This window comes from Tachypleus tridentatus, chromosome 1 (genome assembly GCF_004210375.1).
Source record: "Tachypleus tridentatus isolate NWPU-2018 chromosome 1, ASM421037v1, whole genome shotgun sequence".
Taxonomy (NCBI): domain Eukaryota; kingdom Metazoa; phylum Arthropoda; class Merostomata; order Xiphosura; family Limulidae; genus Tachypleus; species Tachypleus tridentatus.
Genome location: NC_134825.1, coordinates 32,559,515 through 32,581,436, shown reverse-complemented (window position 1 = coordinate 32,581,436; position 21,922 = coordinate 32,559,515). Strand labels below are relative to the sequence as shown.

The 21,922-nt window shown below is 31.2% G+C and overlaps 1 protein-coding gene across 2 annotated transcripts in view; it reads left to right on the top strand.

Moving 5' to 3' along the window:
• The window catches only part of LOC143245417 (Krueppel-like factor 7), a 133,874-nt gene extending 112,521 nt beyond the window's left edge, over window positions 1-21,353 (top strand). For both annotated transcript variants that reach the window (XM_076491753.1, XM_076491762.1), the window contains exon 3: window positions 19,424-21,353. In XM_076491753.1, coding sequence (XP_076347868.1) covers window positions 19,424-19,599 — 176 coding nt within the window. In that variant the 3' untranslated portion in view covers window positions 19,600-21,353. The remainder of the gene's footprint in view (window positions 1-19,423) is intronic.
• The last annotated feature ends 569 nt before the right edge of the window (window positions 21,354-21,922 follow it).

Below are 21,922 nucleotides of genomic sequence, written 5' to 3'. Positions count from 1 at the left end.
AAGCTTTCAGCACCTTACTAAGTCTGCTACAAGTTCGTCATAAAGTACAACTCTATACTATATGGCTTTATAAAATTACTTTGACTTCAAAAAAAGAAAATAATAATCCATCAATGAACCTCCAAGTCTGCATAAAATCGAGGCTATTTTACACACTGCGCTGTAACTGATAAAACTAATTTTCGTAGGGGATTTTATATATTTCTAAGAGTGTATTATTTCCTCACTGTTTCACGTTTCTGTTTGCTTATATGAGATAATTAATAAGCCCTGGGTATACTCTTAATTATCGAAATTTTTATAAAATACTAAATAAACAATAAATTTGGTCACCAACTAAATTATCGGTCTCTTTAATATGATCATCTTAGGCTATAAGTATAAGACTGCAAAGTCACGGTTTTTCTCCGTGTTTGATAAGTCTATATAAAACCATTAACGTAGTAAAATGAAATCGAAAGAATGGTTATCAAGATAAATAAATTAGCTTCGTAGAAGTCACGTTTAATAAATTACGACACTTGCGATTGTTCATGACTTTTTTTTCACTTAGTTTAGATTTGAGCTTAAGTTTGTTTGTAACGGATCGGAGTGGAGATCCGAGGGTCCCGGGTCCTAGACGAATGCTATTTTTAGTTGTAGGTGTGTTAAAGGATAACAAATTCGATTTGGTTAAGAATACTGCTTCATGTGGTAAGTGCTGCCATCTAATGTCGTGTTCTCTAACGTACAGTTTAAAATTAAAGACAAATATGCCTGTACTGAGGGAGCATTTGGCCTAGCATTTCATTTATTATACACATAAGGCTTCAGTCAGGTGAACAAACAAATATTCTAGTTATGTTGTTTTCACCAAGATGTGGATGAATACTGTCGTCCTAGGTTGTTGCTGTTTTTTTTCTGCTATAAAATGAAATTAATTTCTATGTACAAGGTATTCATAAAGTTAATAATTTGTGGTGAAGAGAAACCCACTTGAAGTAAAAATGCATCTCAGGACGGCTGCTGTGGGTTTTAACATGTTTACCAAAATAAAACAGAGAACAACGTTTCGATCTTCTTAGGTCATTTTCAGGTCAGCAAAGAGAGAATTTGCAACAGACTGTTGCCGGACACGTATCTTAGGGACGAAATTGTAAACGGGTACAGGATTATAGGTGGCGTTGCAGTTATATGTCAAGTTATTAATTAGTTTAGTCCAGTTGAAAACTCTCTCTTTGCTACGCTGAAGATGTCCTAAAGAGGTCAAAACGTTGTTCCCTGCTTGATTTTGGTAAAAGTGCTAATACCAATACCAGCCATCCTGAGATACAAAACCAATAATGACATATTCAGTGTCTAAAGGTGAACAAAGTAACACGAATAGAAACTATTCACACGTAAAATTATATTTTACGTATTTTCTATTTTACATCTCTTGAGAACGATAGAAAAAACATTAATATAAATATATTTTTAGTTGTCGTCATCCGTATTAATAATAAAAGAGTAGAAATATTTAAAGATAAATAAAGTGTTTTGTTGAGTTTGTGATATGTGTTTCTGGCATCTTGTGGATCACTAAAGAAAGTATTTCTGTTTTCTGCATAAGCAACCTGTTTACAAGTTATATTTAAAACATATCAGAAGTGGTCTATTCATTTCAAATATTTCTTATGCTATCCTTTATGGACTTTATTAGCTGTAATAAGCATGCTTACAGTTATTTTTGTTGAACCAGTACAGAACTAAAGTTGTTTGGTAAACTTGGTAACTTTGATTTCGAGCGTCGAGTCAAAGGACAAAAGAAATGTTGTTTTAACGCTAGCTGACCCACTATCCCCACTCAAAGTAGATTAGCGTCTGTGGACATACAAAAATAAAAATTGAGTTTAGATACTCGTAGGGACCACAGCATAGCTAGCTAGCCCATTTTTTTAGTTATGTAGTCAACGAAAGACAAAGAAAGAGAATGAAAATTGTTGTGAGACATACAGAAAAGTAATATAATATAGTATACTAACTCAAGTACAGCGTTGTAAGGTCTGAAAATATGGAAAAGTAAATTATTATTTAATTATGCGTTGTTAGGTCTGAAAATATGAATAATTTAATTATTATTGTATAATAAGTGTCTGACCTTGCCATCCTGATAATTGTTATTGATGATCCTTAAACACAAAGCTACACAAGCTACAGAAGATCTGAAAATGCAAAGGCTTTAGTTATTACACTGTGTAATAAGTGATGTTAACATTTTTTGACCAGAAGATCTTCTTCCTAACAGACCGTTAATTTAGTGTCGCTGTCCTCCGGCACTGTGCTATTGGTACCGTTCGTTCTGAAAGTTGGTTATTCACTTCAAACTACGGATAGTTGAATGGCTTATTAATAATTCAGTTAATTTGTAATTTCCAGAGTGTTCCGTCTCCTAGTGAGTCAGCGGTAAGTTTACTGTCTTACAACGCTATAATATTGGTCTGATTTCCCACTGTGTAACTTTGCCCTGAAAACAATAACAACAATAATTAGTGTTTTTTTTCTTGTTAGTGCCTACATAGCAAAAAGTAGGGACGCTGGTCTCTACAGAGTTAAGAGATCAGTGTTTGGCAACATTTTGAAAATATAAAAACTTGTATTTGCGTACCAGATATGTAAACTTCTAGGAAAATTGTAAAGCTGTATTTAAAACGCCAGAACTAATTCATCATTGTGATTGCGACTTGTATTTTAGTGACTTCCAAAAGCACGTGGAAGAAATACATCTGTGAAAACAAAACCTGTCTATAAATACTACTACATTGTGTACTGTAAGTAAGGAATGTTTTAACATTTTGAAACTCTATATCAGCATTAATTGTAAACAAATTAAATACGATTTAGATCATGTGTTAATCTTTATCATTGTTACTGTTGTTTTTAAGTGCCAAGCTGTATAAAGGATTATCTGTGGTCTGTACACCGTGGGGAACTGAACACCTTAAGTTGGCGTTGTAAGTCTCTAAAGCTACCTCTTAACCACCTAAAAACCATCTTGATAATGCTTATCGAAATTATATACAACCAAATTACGTAATTGAAACTATATAAAACTAAAACACGTAGTCTTGCGTTAGACGTCTTACAAAAAAATTTGCAAACCCACCTACACAAAATCGCAGTAAATACACTCTCAGTGACTCAGGAGAAATCTGTAGGCTTACACCGCTAAAAACCGGATTTCAATGTTCATGGTGAACAAGAAACAAGTATTCCATTGTCAACATTGTTCTTATTCAGTCAACGACAAAGAAAAGGATTTTTATTTGATCGTTCTTAACATTAGAGACAATGTTTCTCTTTGAGTTTTATCCCTCTGCAGGTGTAGTTAAGTGTTCTATATTTTCAACTTAAATAATGGTACGAAACTATGTTAAAAAAGGTACTTTTCGAAAATGTGCGAACGAATATGTAGATACAAGTACACTTCTATTAAGTCTGTAACCAGGGTTCAGGTTTGAAATGTCTTAAGAAAAAAAGAATAATAATCTTAGCATAGGTTTCTAAAATGAGCAAAAGTTACGAATTAGAAAACCGGTGTAGTTAGTAATTAAGTTTGTGATGCAATCTCGTTTAATCTCGTGATGAATAAACTAAGATTATGATAAGCGGTTTTTCCATTGCATTGTTACTTCTAACAGTTATATTAAACACAATAATCAATAAAAGGTGGCTAAAAAAACGTCTTAAAAATGCTAAAAATTTATTTGATGCCTTATTCTACGCTAAGTTGGCCAAACATACTGAGATTAAAACAGGCTTAAACATGTAGTGTCAGGGTAAAGCAGTATTTATAAAAGGAAGAGAAATAAAAATAGACAATTTTCAAAAAGGGATTGCGTTAAAAGGAATCGAACCTTACTGAATAAGAGTTGTTATATATATCTGTACTAGGAAACGTAAAATATATTTAACGATAAATGAACATATAATAACTTTACCCTTTTTAGCGATTTACGTATTCTGTAATAAGAATATTATCTTCTTTTTCAGCAAATTTCTGAATGTATAACATAATAAAGATTTAGAGAAAACAAGCCTTTATTGATATTATATAGAATTTTAGACCCTAGAGTGGTTATGATGGCTGATAAGTGATTAATCATGTGTACATTTCTTATGTATTGTAATAAGAATACAACCTATTTAGTGCATTTTGCACATGTTGAATTCCCTCTTTTCCCCTTAGTCGTTAGGTTATTGAGCATTATGTTATTAAACTCAGGTATAGCTGTGTTTTACTGAACAAGAACTAGTCGTAACACGAATAAACAAAAGAAGGGGTCAAGTTTGTCCGCATCGTGTCTTGTTTAAATCAATTATTTGTATATTATCTCTTTGCAAAAGCTGGTTATTTTTGTTGGATACATGTTTACAGAGCTTAGATTTTAGGAACTTTGGCTCATTTTAAATAAATAGCACATTATTATTTGGCTGGTTACTTTACTGCAATGGTTTTATATTTTACATATAAAGTGTTTTGGTGTGTATGATTTTATAAAAAAAGATGGTAGGCCTAAGTAATTGTAAAATATTAGTTAGATGTACCCTAGCAATAACTAGCTGTTAAAAACAGCAGCATACTGTCACCATTACTTTTCTATTCATCAAAATAAGGATTAGATCATGAAAAGTTTATATATCTTGCACGTGATGTTTCAGTTATAACTTAGTTGCATTATTATATCAGATTATGGGACATGTTTTTTAATGAATAGCATTTTTATGAGATAAGAAATCATAAAATAAGATTTTATTTGGCTTTATAATGAAATTATAAAATCATAAATCATGTGTTTAAGATATTTATTTATAACCTGGGATATACAAATTTTAAAATATGTTGGTAAAGCTTTTCAAACCTATGGGGTAGAAATCATAAGGTTTGTGTCCAAAGCATTGCTAACTTCTAAAATAGAATCCTGAGGAATTACGTCAAACCAGTTACCCGTGTAATGTTAATAATAAAACGTGTAGGTAAAGTTATGCCAACATGTGAAATGGAAATTATAAGAAGTATATCCAAACTATTAAAAACTTATAGAATTGTATAATCATAAAGTGTAACCTTAGACAGATAAGCTGTGTAATATAGATACTAATGTATGTTTATTAATTATCTGAAGAGTAATAGTAAAGTGTGACCTTAAAACATCAGCAACCTTTTGAATAGATATCTTTTCATTATTCCAAATACACTTCAGTATTAAATACGCGCAGTTTATACAAGTGTCCACGTCAATAAAAACAAAACAAGGTATGGCAGTATACCTCAACTGATTAGACAATAATAATATATTTAAGTTCATATTTATTTTAACTCCCATAAACTCAAGTAACAACAATCTCTTGAAAATACCGTTAGTTTTATTTGGATTTCATTAATTATGTTTTTTTAGTTATCCATCTAATATTTCAAGTCTTCATGAAAATCTCATTATTTTTCTCACAAATTAGCTGTTAATGAATATTATTACTCCTACTCTACCACTCTATATTTGCATGAAATAAATGTGCTGATTCAATATTTCTATTTTATTTTCACGTGCTGTGGAAGTTTATAAATATAAGTTTAATCCTGTTAATTCACTGTTATTCTGAGATCGAATTTTGGTTTCAGTTTTCTTTGTTACTGCCAATGATCTCAGTAACACGTGGGTTTCTTTATCAACTCTTTGTTCTTCGTCTTTTAACGAATTTACTTTTTCCAGTTGTTTGTTAATATATTTAGCCTCCCTTTGATAGCATGTGTTGTCATTAACTACATTTCCAAACTAAATCTGTAATCTGAACCAGATACAACCAAGACAAAAATGCCTATTTTCTACTGAGAGCACATTTTAAATCATTACAAAACAAGTTAAACGGTGTATTCCTACGCTCGTTCTTCCTACTTTATATTGGCAGCATTTTCCTAAGCGCAATTCAAAATAATTAAGAGTAACAGAAAATACAACATTAGGTAAAAAATAAGAAATATCAAATTCAGTATCAACTGAAGAAATCTATTTTTAGTTGTTGTTGAAACATTAAATTGTAAATGAGCAAAATGATAAAATCAGTAAAAACAGAAACAACGAATCCGACGTTGTTTGACCTTACACGTTACTAGAAAATTGCAAAAAAACTTAACTTAAAAATCAAATACGTGTTTAGGAGCTTTTTAACGGCAAAATTGAATGTATGAGCAAATTTTAGCATTTTATGAATGCTTTGCGCCATATGTCTTCACTTCCCGTCTTTGTTATGTTCTAAAAGATATTTTGCTTAACTTAATACTCTCAAACTCACATATTGAATTGTGAAGTATGGATATTTTATAAAGGAAAACGCAACTTACAAACTTTACAAACTTTAGTCTAGGATAATTAGTTTTATTTGATAAAAACTAGTTAGGTAAACGTGTGAGCTTCATTTTATCTTGTAAATGCTTGAAAATGTGATAACGTTATAAATATGGAATAACGAGAAATGTGAGCATGAATTCAGAAGGAATCGCAAGATAAACTTGCAGCTTGTTTATAATGATGATTTGATAGATTTTAATTGTCACTGTAGAAACACTACTAGTTTATTGTTATTTAAAGTATCAACAGGTGTCACGCTCTGGGATACTTTCCCTGAAGATATCTTCTTTTTGAAACGTATAATCTATTTCTAATATAAAGAACGTTGCATATATATATATATATGAAAACACATTAGAACTTTTGTGATTTTGTTTGACATTATTACGATGTTCTTAACTTTTGTGAAGTTTATCTTCTTATGCATGTTGATGTAAACTGCTAAAACGTATCGAAGCGGACAAGAAACCTATTATATAAACCCTGATTGTGGCATATTTTTCTTCTGAGACACACGTACTATAAAATATCTGTTACAATAAACAACTATAAAGGTATTATCATGGCCATTTGGAAGTAACTTCATATTTTATTTCAGTTGTCACAAATGCATACAAAATACTCTGTCTTCAAAAATTGGTAATAAAACAAAGTAAGCCTTTTTTATATGTAAAAACGGCTGGTGTGGATAAAGAAAACACCATGTAGAGGAGCGATCAACGTTTCGACCTTCTTCGATCATCGTCAGGTTCACAAAAAAAGAAAGAGGTGACTTAAGGCCAATGAACATAAATACAAAATATGCGTTATGCGTTGTAAGACTCAACCACTTATTTGAGTAGAGCTTCGAAAGATGAAAATAAGAAAAGGGAAAATAAAAATAAAAAACATTGTATTTTATAAATAATGTTGGTGTTGTGTTTGTTAGTGTAATTTTTATATAGTATAGACCTTAATTTTGTGCCTGGTTTTTGAATAAATTTGGTGTTAACTGGAATGTCATATTTTGTTACTAGTTTTTGCCACATATTGGTTATTTTTTCTGCTGATGTCGGGAATATATGATATGCAGCAGTGTATGGTTTCGTGATTTTTTTATTCGTGAGATATATTTACTTTTGTTGGTTGATTTTGCTTTCTGTCTAGGTGTGTGTGTATAATGTTTTCTACGGTTTGTGGAGGAAACTTATTGATGCTGATGAAGTATTGTTTATTTTGTCTAATTCGTCATTAATTTTATCTTGTAAGCATAGTTTTATGGCTGTGTTTATTTGGTTTCTTAGTATGTTGAGTTTTTGTTTTGTTTCATGTGCTGAGTCCCAAGGATGGGTGATTTTTCGGTGGATTCCTCTTTTAAATTGTGTATCAGTTCTTGTAATTTTGAGGTTAAAAAGTGATATTTGATTGCTTTCTTCCTGTTCACATGTGAAGTTAATGTTGGGATGTATAGAGTTAATGTGACTGAAAATAGTTAGTGTGTGTTCTGTAAATGTGAATCCCACAATCGTGTCGTTTACATATCTGTACCAGTATAGTGGTGGACGTAACGCTGTGTTTCAACTTGGTTCATAAAAATATTAGTTAAAACTGGTAACACTGGATTGCCCATGCTTAGGCCATTTGTTTGTGTATAGTTGTGGTTATTGAACATGAAGTTTGTCTTTATTTTGGCGAATTCTATGAGGGTTGCTAATTTTTTGCTGGGAATGTCTATACATGGGTTAGGGCCTTGGATATAAAGTTCTAAGGCTACCTTGCAGGCTTCGTTGGATGGAACTTCTGTAAAATTGGACATGACATCGAAACTGACCATTAAGGCTTTATGATTAAGTTGATTAAGGTTAGACTTGAAATTAAAAGCGTCTTTGATGAATAAGCTGGCTGATGTTACATATTTGGAGAATGCCCATGCTATGTATTTATCAAGATTGTAATTAGACGATTCATATGTGGACATTATTGGTCGTAATGGACAATCTGGTTTATGAGGTTTGGGGATGCCGTATATTTGCGGTGTGCGTGAGTCGATTTTACGTAGGTAGGAATAAAGTGTTTTTGAAATTGTTTTGGCTTTTTTCATTTTTAGTAGTATTTTGTTCAGTTGCGTCTCGTGTGTCTTTGTTGGATGTGTGTGTATTGGTTTAAATTTATTTGTGTCTGATAGGATGTTATTCATTTTTTGGATGTATTCATCCATGTTCATTATGACTATAGCGTTTCCTTTATCTGCTTTTAGAATTTTAATGTTTTTGTCTTGTTTTAGGTGTTTAATGGAATTAATGTCTATTTTTGTAAGGTCGTTTTTTAGTTTTCTGTTTTGTGAGAAAATTCTTTGAAAAAAATCGTTTAAGATGTTGTTTTTAAGTGTTTCTCGAAAATATAAATTTTTAATTTTACCTGGGAAGTTTGGCTGTTGGATGTCAATAGAATTGTCGAAGTTGTCTTCTTTTTGTTGGTGTTTTCGGCTGCTTTTTGTTGTTTTTGTTTTCTGTGGAAAGTATCACAAGTCTCCTGGCTAGATCTTCTAAACATGTTTTGATTTCTATGGTTGGAATGTACCTAGGTGCTATTACGAAGTTGAGTCCTTCGTTAAGTAGATGTATCTCGTCCGTGTTTAATTGTCGGTCGGATCTGTTAATTATGAGGTTAGTCAACGGTTTGTCGTGTTGGTGTCTTTACTGTTGTTTCCATCTTAGTTTCTCTTGTTTTTTGTTGTGGCAGATATTTTTGTCTCTGTCGTTAGCTTTTATCCTTGTCGTTATGGGATGGACTCCTGAAACACAAATAAGTTGTATAAATTTGTTTTCAAATGATTACTGAGAAACACTAAACATAAGAGGAAATATGCCAAAATATATAAAACTGTGATGACTGTAACTCCGTCTTACTTAATCTTATACTGGAAAATATAAATATTTGCAATATTGTTGTTCAGCTGAATTTGATGAGTGTGATAGAATATGGTAGTAAACAAGCAGTTAGTTTTACAACAAACAGTTAATATAAATCACCGATAGTGGACAGCTTGTAAAGGTTTGTGTGATAATAAGTTAAAGTGATTATTCTGTCTTCGTTTCGTGAATCTTCTGTAGTTTGTCACCCGTGTTTGAGTGACACTAATGAATTATTTCTGAGTGACATTATCTCTTTCAAGGACTGTGCCTTTAGTAATCTTCTGTAAAGTGTATTTTACATATAATCGTCCATAAATTTTGCCCATATGATTTTCGTATGCAAAAAATATTTATTCTTCAAAGTGTTTGTTCAGATTATTTTTATCATTTACTGTAGTTTAACATTTGTGTTTTCGATGAATGAGAAAAGTGAGAAGTAAATTAAAAAAAAATGTTTAACATATTTTTCATATACTTCAAAACATTTAATGTAAATATTATTCTACTGAGAAATGCACATGTGAAAATATAATAGTATCTTAATAATTAACAAAAAGTGCAAGTAAAGTAAAAATAGCATGATATTAACATAAAGCTTGCACTGAAATTATTAAATTAACTAGAAACATAGATATAGATTAGCATGACATAGACGATACAAAACATGTTCCTTTAATGTTTTTAGTTCTTTATCTCTACTTTTTCTCTCCACAACGTATAACCATTGTTTGTCTTATTCTTTAATTACGTATCTTTAGTTACATGTTGGTGCCTTTCACGGTTAATATTTTGTGTTAGAAGCATCAGACTGACGTAGTCTTGCTTCATTGTTCTCTGGGGTACCATATCACTGCCTATTCAATCCGCAGTGTTCATGCGTTACTTACAATGGACGAGCAATAGATATAGAAAGAGCTGATTTTATCTGAACTTCACAGAGAAGAAAACTGGCGGTTTTTCCAACAACCAACTTATGAAACTCATTGAAACAGTACTTTGCATACAAGACTATGTGTTGCTGCTCGAAAATATTTGTAACATGTTTTTGGTCTAAGAAGCTACATAAGCTAAGAAAGAAGATTAAACATAGATCAAGAAAGCTACTCGCTGTGATTCCCCAGTGAATAAGTGATGTATAATATATCTAGAGCTTTGTTGGAACTTCAGGAATAAAGATAGGGAATTACAGTTATACAGGATGTGAGTGTTCTTCTTTGAGTCCATTTCTTTTGCACTTAAAGAACGCTAGCTCTCTGAAAGTATTAAATGTTTATTAGGCAAATGACCAAAAAATAACTTTCATGTAAGATGGAGCTCTATTATAATAACATGTCTTGATTATCAGCACAACAAGGTATATACAACATGAAAAGTGTAAGGAGTTATCTTGGTTTAATTGTAATTTCTAATAACAAATCTAACTTCCTATACGACTTTGTAGTCTTAATAAAGATATTTTATTCCACTAAGACAGTTTTATAACTAAAGTTTGTCTACCAGTGGTACTTAGGTTGGTTTAAACCTATTCTCACATAAACTTTGTATATATACACTACAGAAAATGTTCAGTGTCAGTAGTTCAAGTTTGACTTTGTACCAGGGACAGTAAATACTTTTCATGATGGATTTTGTTTTCTGGTCTAGTGGTTAGCGAGCTATGGTGCGTATCGAAGTTCCAAGGTTTGAGCTGCAACTCGCTGCTCAGCACATAATGTGGTACTTTCACGTATAAGGGCAACAGTTAACTCTGATATTCGATTAAATGTAACGAAACAGTAAGCAGTGGGTGCTGCGGATCGATTTTCTTGCTTATTGACAACATTTCTATATTAAGTACGATAATTTCTGTATTAAGTATGGGTTGCTGATGTAGCCATTTAATCGCATAATCTGCCCTTCAGACTGAAAATTCCGAACTAAATGAAATATTCTGTTTCGCTGATTAGGTGAAATCCTAAAGAATCAATTATTCAGCCCTAAAAGTACAACAGCGTTGAAGTGAACATAAATAATCATACCAATTATGCATCACACTGATTTCTTTTTAAATTGTTTTTTCATTTTCTAAACGAAATTTCAGAAATTCTGAATCTTTGAAAGAGTTTGTGGAAAAATAGAGTACGCTATTATTTTGTTTTTGCGAAACGTGACGAATTAGGTAAGAGCAAAACGAATTAAAATTACCTCGAGGAAAAGTTTTCAACTACTGTAAATATATAGTTTACTTGTTGATGAATTTGTAATCAGCCTTCAATGATCTTAAAATCAAAGTTTTGTTGATTTTCACATCTTATCAGAAGAATTGAAGTTTTCAAACATCAAGAAGGGTGTACACACCATTCAAGAAAGATTAAACATTTTTTGTCTGAATAAAACAAAATAAATATTTACCTAACAGTTTAATTCAACTATCAGAAGATTTCCTCAATTTTTTGGATATATTTTTTAATGAAATGGAAATTAAGTGGATGAAAATCCATTAGAAGTCATACTGCATCTAATCGCACGTGAATAGATTTGAGTACTTTTGTAAGCTCTTAAAGTATAAACTGCTTTAATGCAGAATCTGAAGCCAAATCACTGCTTTCTATATCAAGGACTATCAAATAATGTATGAATAGAATCTGAAAGCCATAGATTTTTCCTAACAATATTAAGTTATTCTAAATCTTTATGAGATTATGAACTTATATTGAGAGGAGCAGATTATCACTTTGTTGTTGTCTTCTTGGAGTATAAAGACTTATAAGTAAATTATTATCAGGACTTTAAGTATTCGTATAGAAAGATATGTTCAATCTTTACTTATTAATATTATCTACACCTTCTCTACATATATTTATGTGTAAAAACAATTCAGAAACAATGCAAGAAAAAATTATTCTTACAACCATTGTTCACTAGTCCTCACTTTTTAGTTGCTCTTAAGTGTTGAAAGCTCCTTATGTTGTACACTTCTCGTTAAAAGTATTAATAAATATAGCTCGAATACTAGTAATTGTAAGCCAACGTTACAATTTTAACAAACATAGCCAAAATGTTTTAAATTGTTTTCCATAGATGCATTACAACTGCCATTCTAAGCCAACCCCATATTTTAAAGATATAGTTATAAGAACAACTAATGGTATACTGACATAATATGTAGAATGCCCTCATAAACATCACCAGAAGTATTGTATAAAATAAATTCTGAAGATTTTCTACAGTAAGACATTTAACTTTGTCATATAGAGAACATAAACAGTTGTTTTAGAATACTTAAAGAATGACTACATATATCTTTAAGGAATTAACCATTTCTATACAGTTAACCTAAATGATTCTAAGAAAACATTCTATAAAGCAACTATGTAGAAATTTTACAGGTCTTTGAAGATATTTTATAGAGAAATAATATAAAAATTCTAACAGTGTCTACAGACATTTCATAAAGAAATTGTATAGCAATTCTAAAACGTTTTTGTAGGTCTAACATAAAAATTATACTGAAATTCTGAAGATATTTAAATACATTCCATAAACAAATTGTATAGCAATTCTAAAACTTTTTTGTAGATCTAACATAAAAATTATACTGAAATTCTGAAGATATTCAAAGACATTCCATAAAGCAATTGTATAGCAATTCTAAAACCTTTTTGTAGATCTAACATAAAAACTATACTGAAATTCTGAAGATATTTCAAACGAACAAATTTTATAGAAAGTTTCCAAGATTTTCAACAATAATCAAGTTTTTATACCATGCACTCTGTATTATTTAGTTATTTATAACTTTAAGGTAATATCGAATAGCTTTACCAGAAATTTCTGATTTCTTGATTTTACTCTTTTAGCTAAGTATGTCATGTTACAGAACAAAACTGGGTGGTTTAGGTTTATGAACTTAAGTGCGAGGCTTAGGTCCACCACAACAAAATCAGTTTTATGTTTGCTTAGCATTTCAGCATTTTGCAGATACTTTTTATTTTATTACTCTTCAACTCACGAGAAATATATTCCCAGATGGCATAACTTCGATACCATTTAAGAACGAACCACTTGTGAGTTGAAACGTTGTGGAACGTAAAGTTGTATCCGCCCCTTACAAGAAGCTGAAAATTTAAAGACGTCTACCAAAAACACACAATAACTTCTCCAAGTCCTGACATTAAGAATAAATTCATGATAAATATTCCAAGCTTAATGAAGGTTATTAATTATGATTATTGTTTAATATGTCATGAAAACACTTTTGAAATATCCGAGAATCGAGATTTTCAAATGTAAAATTATTTATTTTATTTCTACAGATTACATACTCGCACAATGACGAGTTCAAGTGAAGAACTGCTGAATGCATAAGAAAGTGCTGTTAAGTTCTGAGAGGGAAACTTATTCTATAAGATATAAACCTCAAGAAAGCATGACAAAAATCAATATACCGAAAAACAACTTCAGTCATCTCATCAGTGTATTACATTTTTGTTGTGCACATTAACAAAATCTGTTCTCTAATTCTCCTTTTACATCATGTTCTTACAAGTTTCCAAGTTACTAATGAACTTACTGTTAATAAATATAAGTTACATTTCTTTCGTTTGTGTGTGCATATATATATATGTACAGTACTGTGCAAAAGTGTTAGGATAATAGAATATTTTGTCACTCTTTCCATTTTATGAGGCTAATTCTTCCACGTCATTACAGAATGTAGATTTCAACGTTATGCAAATACTTCACTGAACCCTATTGACAAATGAGCGAGCCAGGGTAAGAATACTTATAATTATTTGGAATTCACTCATGCTTTTACAAAGGACATGCCATCCGGGTTCTGCTTGAATGAACATATTGATTAAATTTAGTGTCTGAAGAAAGTGTCATAGTGCCCCATGCAGTGTCTTAACTTATATAGAAAGAAACTAACAAGGAGATAACATATGGTACCAGTATATGCTAGAAGAAATCAATTTAATAGCACTCCGTTATATTAAGTTTTGTTCTCATGCCATAGTTAAAAAAGCATAGAGAATTGTCAGTAGAGCAGAGAGTTTGCATAAAAGCTTTACGTGATGCTGGGTGGACTCTCTAACAAACTGCTCCCCAAACACTGTTAAGTACACCCTAGATCGTGAGACCGAGATAAATAAATTTGAAAATAGGAAAGGAAGAGGCAGAACACCTAAACTCAGTGATACTGATGTTAAGTATCTTACTTTATGGACCCCTGGAGACAAAAGTAAGACTGACACTGATTTCAAGCATGAGATAAACAACCATGTACCAAATGAAAGTATCTACATCTATCACATCTACATTATCAAGGGAACCCTACGAAAATGGAATATCTGGTCGTGCAGCAGTTAAAAACAATTACTTTGATTAGAAAATACTATAAAAAGACAGAATTTTTAAAGTAAGAAACTGGACTGTTAATGAGCGGAAAAGGGTGTTATGGACGATTTGTTAGTTTGTTTGAAGTTAAGCACAAAGCTACACAGTGAGATATCTATGGTCTTTCCATCACGGGTATTAAAACCCGGCTTATAGCTGTGCAAGTTTACAGATATATTGCTATGACACTGGAAGACAAACCTCGTTATGGACGGATGAATCCAAGTTTGAAAGATTTGGATCAAATCGTAGTTTGTACGTCCGGCAGTAGAAAGGTGAAATATACTTATCTCAATGCGTAGCATATACCACGAAGCATTGTGCAGGCAATGTAATGGTGTTAGGGTATTTTTCTGCTGAGGTGATAAGATATGTGCCCCCAGTGGCGCAGCGGACTTACAACGCTAAAAACCGGGTTTCGATACCTGTGGTGGGCAGAGCACAGATAGTCTATTGTGTAGCTTTGTGCTTAATTCAAAACAACAACAAGAACAACAACGACAAGATATATTTGCAAAATAGATGGAAAAATGGACCAACGCAATATTACGTATTAGATACTGATCAATTACGTTGCAGCCAGTGATTTGTAAATTATTGGTAAGTAATTATACTTCCAAGAAGATAATGACCCCCCAACAGTCAAACAAACTGTGCACAAATTACTTAGCTAAGAAAGAAGTAACTAGAGCTATTCAAAAAAATTATGGAAGTGTACTAGATACATTTGGAGTAAAATTTCAAAGTACACTTTAATTAAATATATTGCAACAATGTCTGAAAGTCTTTCTGCAGTTATTAAAGCATATGGGTGACACATAAGATATTAACTGTTTGCTGAACTCAATCACTTCTACTGAATTTTAGGTTTGTTAAATATGAAGATTAATAACATCTTGATGTTTCAGCTGTGATTCATTTTCCATTGTTCTTTGAAAGTAGTCCAAAATTTATTTTTCGACTTTGTCCTAACATTTTTGGACAGTATTGTATATGCGTGGGTAGGTATGTTTATGTGTTGCATTACTTACTAGTGTGATATCTAAATATCCTAAGTCCACACATGACCCCTCCCTTTGGTGGCTCAGTCCTAAGTCTGAAGACTTATAACGCTAAAATTCGGTTTTCAAAACCCATGGTGGGTATGATACAAATGGAAAATTGTGTAGCTTTGCGCTTAATAACAACAACAAGTTTTGAGCTTAACAATAAAAATAAATTTAGATTACGTTTATCGATTCAAATAGTTTTGTAACTGCGTTACTTATTTTTAAGAGAACACATAAAACAGAGCCTAATATTTTAGTACTTGTTCTAATTATCAGGCATAGAGTATCTCGCAAGATGGTTTTGATTAATTTTAACAAACGTAGAACAAAGCTGTCAACTTTTATAAATGTATTTGTGTGAGACTTTTGAAAAAGTAACGTTTTATATGGCTGTAAAGTGTTACGAGTACAGAAGTCAGTAATCTTATAGAGAAATCTGGTAGAATCTTCCTCCAGAAATCTTTTTATTCAGTGAAACAAAATAGTAGAAGCTGATGTATTTTTTAGATCAAGGTGATGCTGGATCCAGGTTAGGCCTATAGGTAAGCGGGACTGTTGCAAATATTAAAGAAATAAAATGGTATTTTATTATTGCTTGGACTGTTTTTAGCATTATTTTTACCAAGTAATAAAAATTATTCCACCTCAAAGATAAAACATGTTATAATTATCCTGAGAGTCTGTTGTTGATGCTATAGACTTCTACCTCAATCTTTAAAACAGTTGACAAAAACAGTGGCCTCACCTACTTAGAGTAAATTTGGAGTTCGTTCGTTACTTACAATAATCAAAAAACAAAACAAGTATTATGTAGTACCGCTATAGAGATACAGGCAGTGTTTTACATCAGTTATAGAAGTTAAAAATAAATCTACTGATGGCGACATCAGATACATATTCCCAAGTGTTAGTATTTCGATGTGGAAGTCAGGGACCTTTACACTGTAGTTATACATATATATACCAGAGACTTTTAAACTGGTGTTATACACATTTATACCAGAGACCTAAACTGGTGTTATACATATCTATGCAATAATATTAACACTGAGGTTTGTTTAGTTATGTTGAGTTCTTTCATTAAAGGAAAATTTATTTTCATGAGGACACGGAAAAAACCTAAAGTATGGTACTGAATCATGGCACAAACATTAAGTATACTAGTATTTTTCGTTGTTTGTTGTTAAGCACAAAACTATCTGTATTTTGTCCACCACAGGTATTAAAACTTGAATTTTAGAATTATAAGTTTTTAGATTTACTACTGAGACGTCGAGCCGTATCCTAGTGTATTCTCTTTCTTTATAAGTTATGTAAAAGTAAAACTTTATGGTGATTAAAAGAGCCCAAAATTTTGTAATTGTTGTGTTTTGAAGTTATGTCTTTATTAAACAATGTGGTTTGTAGTGTCAGAAACCTGCAGTATTGTTACGCGCATGTTCAGTTTGAAATAATGTCTTCAATCGTAAAACTTTACGAACATTATTATGATGACTTGAAAGTGTATTCTTCTAATTTCAGTTTGTTTTATTATACGAAACATTAGAAAATTAGCATAAAAATACGAAGAGATCTAAATCTTCAAAGCATGATATTATTTTGATTAATAAACACAAAGAAATTAAACTTTAGGTATGTAAACAGTGAACTGAAGCCTTTCTATTTCTGAGGCAGTATCGTATGTTTCTCACATACTGTTTCCTGCTATATGAAATAACATGTAAAATGCACTTCGAAATATAAAGCAATTAATTCGTATACAACAAAATGTTGATCGATATGTGGTGTGTTTTGTTTTTGTTGTAACACAATAATTATAGTTTTTGTAATTATAGTTTTTGTTTCCGTGACAGTTCCCATAACGATTTATTAATATATTTTAAATTTAAACTGAATATTTGGTACAAAAGTAAAACTAGAATTAAATTGTATCCGAATCAGAATGCGGTCACCCTTAGATATTTTTACCTTTTATAAAGACCTCAACATGTGGTGCAAATGTAGTAAGAAATATTTATCTATGAACTATGAAAAACTACAATAATTTCTGACTACTTCCATTAACATACGTGTCTAACAATAAAACTGAATATATTTGTATTGATTGTTTCTTAATGTTTTCCGTATTATACACTTACTGAAGAGGCCTGTCAAGCTACATTCATACCAGTTTCATTTCGATATACATTTTAAATCTATTACCTTTTGATTATTTCAAAAGTATTGTTAACGGACTACATCTAACTATAACGTTTTGGACGACGTTTCGATCTGTTAGCGCAGTTCTTCATCAGGTTGTCTTTATCTACGTTAACAGCTCGAAACGTTGTCCAAATTTTCTCAGCAAAGTGTGGTCCGTTAACAATGTCTTTCAAGTATACTTTATTCTATCTAAGTTCTCTCTTCGAGTTGTTCCACGCTAGTACAGCGGTAAATCTAGGGATTTACAACGCTAAAATCAGGGGTTCGATTCCCCTCGGTAGACTTAGCAGATACCCCGATGTGGCTATGCAATATAAAAACACACGCACATGCTGTTTGTGTTAATTTACGGAAAGGAAAATAAAGATTCGAGTTTAACTCATACCTAAGCATGTTATACTTAAATTGGTATTATTCACAGAAGACTATAATGTATAAATTATTTCAATTTTATTAAAATTGTACTAAAAGTGTTTTTTTTTTCCTCCATCTACGAATAGTGGATTTTTTTCATCGTAGAACATGAATAATGAAGCTACTCATTAGCAAACTATATATATATATGTATACCTGTAGGCTGCTGTGCTACTTGGATATCACGAGAAATATTCAGTAAGAATGTTATTTAAGAGAAGATAACATAGTTACGAGATTACATTGTGTTTCCAACTACATAACACCTCCAAAAACTTGAGATCCGTCAAAAATTACTTTAAACACATCAGGATAAAACAATATCATTCTCCCCAGTAACAGTGAACACTATTTTAAAAATGAGCTTACACAAAACATCTTCCAGAAATTCTTGTATCTTTTCTACGTATCCTACCGATGAAAGTACTTTTTATTAAAGGAAATAATTTTTTACATTTGAAGTTATAAATGAAAAGAAACTATTCCGTGGAAAGCGTATTATGGGAAGAACTGAAAAAAGGAACACAATGTTCAGATATATATGAAATTGTTTCAACCTTTTTAACTATAATTAAAATACAGAGGTTAAATTAAAAAAAAAACTAAGAGCTGCTAGCTTTCACTTTATTTTTATTTTTTGATTCAACTTTAAAATGTAACTAAACTATATTCTATCTTTATAATTGACTGTTTCACTGTCTAATTAATTAAGTCTGTAATTCACTCGCACTTTGTTTGAAACCACTTGTTGCTATAAATTTAACTCGTATGTGATCCATTATATGATTATTACATTAATAGGTATAATCCTTTCAAGAACAATGTAAATTTACAAATGGGTTTAGAACGAACTTCACATACAACACAAGTATAATTATAATTCATGTAACACCTTAATGATGAGTAACGTTTATGCGTGTACATCCAGTTTAAAACCTGAATATTTCGTTTTAATAAATCTGGTTTCCAAACAAAATGGAGAAATACATTTTCAAACTGTAACATTAGGAAGAATTCTGATATTAATATTATAAAACAGAAACTGCGACCACGATATTTTTGTATTATGATATTGTGTTCAGAGATATAATATTAATCATTATATGTATCTTTTCTTTAGGTGAGAAACCATACAAGTGTAACTGGGAAGGCTGCGAATGGCGATTCGCTCGTTCAGACGAGTTAACTCGTCACTATCGAAAACACACAGGATCCAAACCCTTCAAATGTAACCATTGTGAACGGTGCTTTTCTCGCTCAGACCACTTAGCCCTTCATTTGAAAAAACACCAGTAGCAGTGGCTTCCTATACAAGAAGATTTCTAGTTCTTTCTACAGCGCCCTCTTCCAAGTATCACGCTGTAGACTTTATATTATTATCTGTCGACATATTCAATATGCTAAACTTCTAAGCCTGTGAGCGTTGAAAGTGTCATGGCTAAATATCTTAGTTAAATTTTACTTCAATAAGTACTTTCTTTTTTGTTTTTTTTTAATACAAATAAAAGGAAAGATAGAATAAAACATTACTGGTACTGTTTTTTAAATTGAGAAAGAAAAGGAATGCGAAAATATATAAGGACGTAAATCCAAATTGAAATAAAACTATGGTATGTGTATATAAAATCTTACATATCTCTAACTGTAACTGTGGGATTACAAACGAGATTAATGCCACTATGTAGTTGGATTTAGTGATTTTATGAGAGATAAATTTTTCCATTAAGGTTTTTGTTACTACAACTTTAATGCAATGAAAAGCAACTTTGCTAAAAATGTTTTCTTGTAATGCCTTATTGAAACGTTGCATGTTAATTAATTGTTCTCAAAATATTTTCGGGTATTTTTTAAAATTTTACTTAACGTCAAATGATTTTCGAATATGTTAAGAAGTGACGATGTTATTTATTGTTTCGATAACAGAGCGTTCTAAGGACAATTAAATGCGCTTCAAACGAATGTGTTATATTTATATAAGAATATGTGGTTTTGTATTTTGAAATTTAGTTCTAAAATAACTGGTCATCGTCATGAAATAGAGACTTGTACACTGCCACTTTATGTGTATATAGTTTAGGTTTAATTAGATAAAATCATGTTTTTTTGTATACTGTATGCTTTAGGTAACCAAAAATGCTCTAGCTAAGCACTTTTCAGAAAGTAATTGTTGCGTATACCAAAACCAAAATGCGGTACTATTGTTGAATATATTGTTTAGATATTACTTTATTAAGAATTCAGATTTATTACGCTCATAAAATGTTTGCCACAAAACATTCACTAACGATATTCAAGTCGTTTCGCCGCATTCTTTTGTTTATAACTAGATTAATATTTGCTACATAATTTTTTATCAGTATTCGAATACTTTTAAGAGTGAACTCTACAAGTCACACTTCACAGACTGTGAAAAATTATAAAGTTATAACGTGCGATTTTAATGGTCGAGGAATATTGTGTAAAACGTACTTTTGGATGTGTTAACAGTGATATTGTTAAAAACATTCGAGAAAACAGTTGCCTAATAAATTTATTATTACTATCAATTCGTCTTTTATAATCTATTAGAATGAGGTATTTGGGCCAAAATGAGAAGAGTGCATTTATGTATCAAGGTGATATTGGAACCACTATATCGTATCCTGAAGACTTCAATTAAGAGAGCTTTGAGTACCAATTTAAGGAGTTTCTATTTTAAAATCATGTAATGGGTTTTGCATGTATAGATAGATAGCTTTTGATACACTCGATAATTTTGTGTGGAATTATTCTAACTGAGGACGAAAGAAGCTGTTCTCATTTTGTACTTTCTCCGCCTACATTGCCTTCTGTGAATCAGAATAAATCACAACATCCCGAATGTTCAATTCTAGCCAATTTCTTAGTTCTCCGGCATCCGTTTATGTGGTATCTGTGATTTGTACATAGCCATAGAACAGCATGGTTTATAATTCTTTAACAGTTGTAATGTATTGTCGTCAGTTTCTTCCACAGCTGCTTTGTATCGTCTAATGTGTGGCTTCAGAAATAATAAAAGGTAAATCAATCCATGCGTGTTTATTTTTGTCTTTCCTTGTATAGTTATTAATTATGTAATAATATTTTAAATAAGGTATATATTCTTCTTTCTACTTTTTATGGCCTCCCATATGCAGTATATAAACATGTTTAAAAATGACGTATTAAAGAATCCAAAGAATAAAGTGTTTTTTTTTTTAAATATATAATGGGTGTTTTAACGTTCCGGTCTGTAGTAGTTTCAAATAAGTTAATACATAGACACCTTTCCGTCATTATTTTTGTGTTGTTGTTGTTGTTGTTTTTGTATTTTTAAATTTCAACCAACATGTTCTTTCTCCAATTCTTACTTTTATTATATTTTAGAGAACTGATTCACCGCAACATTTCATTATCTGCAGCCACGAAAGCAATAAACATTATCTTATGACACTATAAAGAAGAATTGTAAACTATTCGTAAGCGCTCGAGTTTGAAATCTTGTTTTAGAAAGGTTTATAGAGTTTAAACACGAACATTTCTTTACGTTAACATTTTTTTCTGTTATTTACGAGCTTTCGGTTTCAGTAAGAAGGCCAAAAGCTTGCAGGTAAAGGAAAAG